At 40.1% G+C, this 3949-nt stretch overlaps 1 protein-coding gene across 1 annotated transcript in view; it reads right to left on the reverse strand.

Annotated features, from left to right (window-relative positions):
* The window catches only part of OTUD3 (OTU deubiquitinase 3), a 36336-nt gene that overhangs the window by 4032 nt on the left and 28355 nt on the right, over positions 1-3949 (reverse strand). Inside the window, exons 4-5 of the mRNA XM_012801469.2 lie at positions 811-942; positions 235-331 (exon numbers count right to left, since the gene is read on the reverse strand). Coding sequence (XP_012656923.1) covers positions 235-331; positions 811-942 — 229 coding nt within the window. The remainder of the gene's footprint in view (positions 1-234; positions 332-810; positions 943-3949) is intronic.

Here is a 3949-nt window from a genome sequence, read left to right on the forward strand (position 1 = left end):
CTGTACTACTGTGCCAGGGCACCTATCCCCACTATTTCCCCCACCTTCAAGCTCTACTCTCCGGTACAGGGTCAGGACCTAGCAAAATGATGGCTGCGTATAGAAGGTGCTCAATAAACAACTGAACGAATAATGACAGCACGATTACTACCTGGGACTTGATTAAAAATAAATATTAGGAAAATCATCAACACAATCATTTTGAAGGCTTACAAATATCAGTCATGGACTTACTATTTCTTTTTGCCTGGTCCATCTGAAGCATGGCGATTATTGCAGATTCAATATTATAATTTTCAGCTTCCAGGTTCTGGACTATTAAATTAAAATCCTATCCAAGAAACAAAGAAAAACTTCAAGACTCTGGGTATCCTTCTCTACCTAGCTCTACTTCGACAATCTGATAAACACAAAGATGTAACAGTGAGAACTGACATAGGCTTCAGGACCTTCTCCATCTTGATAATGTCAATTTTCAATAAGGTTGGCCACTTGAAATAACCATTTAAAGTATGTTTATAAATGAATTTACTTTATAAAACTGCACTCAGGCTACCACAAAAAGTAGTCAGAAAAAAATAAGTCTCCATATTTCCTTAGGATTTAGAGCAGTACTGGGTAGATTCTAGTAAACAAAAACAGAAATGAAGAAACAGGTCTCATTAAGTCACATCATATAACCTACTCAAACTGGTGACCCATTTTTGGCCAGCAGGTGCTGGCAGGTAGATTGGTATAACCCAACTGGCAGGTATACTGGGCACAGGAATGCCTGCTTCTAAGTCATTACTGGGCAACAGAAATACTAACTGAACATCCAGTGGCATTACAGACTTTCTGAACAGCATCCTCTACTTCATCTCTCAGGTCATCTTCAAAGTCAATTCCTTTTGTCTTGATCTTTTCTCTTTTATTTGATTCATCTTGACGAAGTATCTGAAACTAAAGGAACATAAATAATAATAATCATGGGATTCTAGCAAACTATGTTCAGAATCTTCAACATACGAAGATACTCTAATCTCAGAACACTCAAATATACAAGGGAAAAAATTTAGAAACAATCTTAAGAGACTAGCAATGACTAGGCTAAATTTTATACACACATTGAGATTTAGGTCAAAACAGAAGAAAAAAGAAAGGCCCAAAACCCAGGACCAAGCACTCAATGAGAATGGCATTAGAGCTGCTATGGTTTCTAGATATCAAAATTTTGGCAACAACTGCTGTTTCAAACAGCACACATTTGTTTCCAATAAACTCCAGAGCTGTGAGCTTAATTACAGAAGATGATCCTCTATACTCACACCAATGAGATTTTGCAGAAGAAAAATGATTGTCTTGAAGAAACATACATAGAACTTCCATCTGGTTCTCAGGCCTTATTTGAGCATCAGTAAGCTCTGCAGTAGGAAGCTCTTGTCTCAGCCGGACAGCCATAGGTAAGCATGCCTCACCTAGGCTCAGACGTGTACCACCACATTCAAGGGAGCCTGTCAACCCAAACTCTAAAGCCACAAACAGCAGTTCACTTAATGACCTTTACAATAGAAGCCTAAATCAGAAAAGCTAAATTCCTCCCTCCGTGGCTGCTCAACCACCTTCTCTTTCTGTTTCCAATTAATGTCAGGAGATAGGTAAATGGTCACTTCTGTTTTTGCATGTAGTATACTGAAGTCTAGCAACGTGCAGTACAGTTCTTAGAAGGTTTATACAAAACAATCTATTATAAACTTACAGGCCCAGTAGTTTCACAGCTTTAAAATACAGCCAAAGGAAATATATGTCAAATATAGAAAAGATTTATGTAAAAGTGTTTATGACAGTGTTTATGTATGGTGGTGAATAACCTAAAGGCTGTATGGTATAGGCATGGTTAAACAACTACTATAACCCACAGAATGATGTCTTCATTCCCATTAAACTAAGGAACACAGTAAAAGTTTTCAGTACCACCACCCACAATAAAGAAATCAGAAATATAAAATTAACAAGGGGGGGGGAAGTAATCAAGTAATCACTATGTAGATAACATAATCCTATACCTGAAAAAAAAAAAAAACCAAGAGAATCAACAAAAGAACAAGCTAAAAGAATTCTAGCAAATCATGTATTTGATAAGAATCTAGTATCTAGAATATATAAAGAACTCTTATAACTCAAAAACGAAAAGACAAAACCCAATTTAAAAATAGGCAAAGACTTGAACAGACATTTCTCCAAAGATAATACAAAAGACCAAAAACTACATGAAAAGATGTTCAGTGTCATTCCATAAGACAGTAGGATGATCATAAAAATAAATAAATACCAAGTGTTGGAGAAGATGTGGAGCAAGCAGAACACTCGTGTATTGCTGGTAGCAATGTAAAACAGTGCAGCCACTGTGGATAAGTTTGGCAGTTTCTCAAAAAGTTAAATTTAGAACTATCATGAGACTCAGCAATGCTACTCCTGGGAATATCCCCAAAGATTGAGAACAGGCACTCAAACAAATACTGACAGCAGCACTATTCTCGAAAGCCAAAAGCTGGGGACAACTCAAATGCCCATCAACTGGTCAATGGATAAACAAAATGTGATACATCCACATAATGGAACATTACTCAGCCATAAAAAGGAATGAAGGAGGATTCTGATTGACCAAGAGGCAATCTCTCAACCAATAAGTCAAGGTACTCACCACAGTCTGTAAGTCTGTGATGTTTTTTTTTTGGCCGGGGCCGGGTTTGAACCCACCGCCTCCAGCATATGGGGCCAGCACCTTACTCCTTTGAGCCACAGGTGCCACCCCTAAATCTGTGATCTTTACAGAAGCTCACTTCTCTTTCCACACAAGTGACACAGTTCTGTAACAGCAACAGAGTTCTGTGACAGCATCTCCTATCATCACCCTGGTCTACAGAAGGCCGACACCACTGAGCTTATCAGCAAGGCCAGTTTCCTCTGGGTTCCCCCATGCAGACATATGCAACCAACACCAGAAAAAAGAAAGCTGCTTTCAAGGGAAGGCTTCTCTAGGAGCATGACCTCGAAGCAGATCCTGCATGCTGAGGAGGAGTTTGAAGATCTGGGGACGAGGCCCTGAGTTGTTCCAGAGGTAGAGTCTACTCCAGCATCATTATCATCTTAAGAAGGAAAAAGCAGAGAGGCAGAGTGGCTAAATGATTTGGCCATGGGCATCCCACACCAACACTGGGCAGAGGCAAGATGGTCAACTGGAACCTGCTTTCCGCAGAGGCTCCCGTCCAGAAAGAGAGTTAAACGACAGAAGTTTAGCAACTAAGCTGACAGTTTGGAGCTGAGCCAAGAGAGAAGGTTGAAGAATGCACATCAACACTGCTGAGGCAAGCTGAGACCCCAAGGAAACAAAAAATAGCTGAGACTTCAACCCAGAGTTACTGATTCACTAGGATTGGACAGAGACCACCTGAAAACAAGACAGAGCCACTTAGCCCCACCACACCAAGGAGGTCCCCAGTGTCTCAGGCCATAGCAATGTATGGGTCCTTTCCAAAGCTCTAGGGGAAAAGGTACAAACACCAGTCCCAGCTCTTGGGCAAAGGGGTGGTTAATCACTACTCCAGGAGCCCCCAACCCAACTTCACCTTATCTGCTCATCTAGCCAAATGGTGTAAAATAATCATGGGGCAGAATCAGCAGAACTCCAGCAACATGAATAATCAGAGTAGATCAACTCCCCCAAAGAACCACATGGCAGACACACCAGAAGATCCCATTCATAAACAAATGGCTGAGATGTCAGAAATCAAATTCAGAATTTGGATTACAAATAAGATTAATAGAATGGAGGTAAAGCTGGAATTAGAAATTCAAGGATCAATTCAAAAGTTGTCTCAAGAATTCAATGAATTCAAAGACAAAATCACCAAAGATTTTGACACACTGAGACAAGAACTTGCAGCCCTCAATGATCTGAGAAATACAG

The sequence above is a fragment of the Otolemur garnettii genome, unplaced genomic scaffold, assembly GCF_000181295.1.
Source record: "Otolemur garnettii isolate 467f Iridium unplaced genomic scaffold, OtoGar3 scaffold00009, whole genome shotgun sequence".
NCBI classification, from domain to species: domain Eukaryota; kingdom Metazoa; phylum Chordata; class Mammalia; order Primates; family Galagidae; genus Otolemur; species Otolemur garnettii.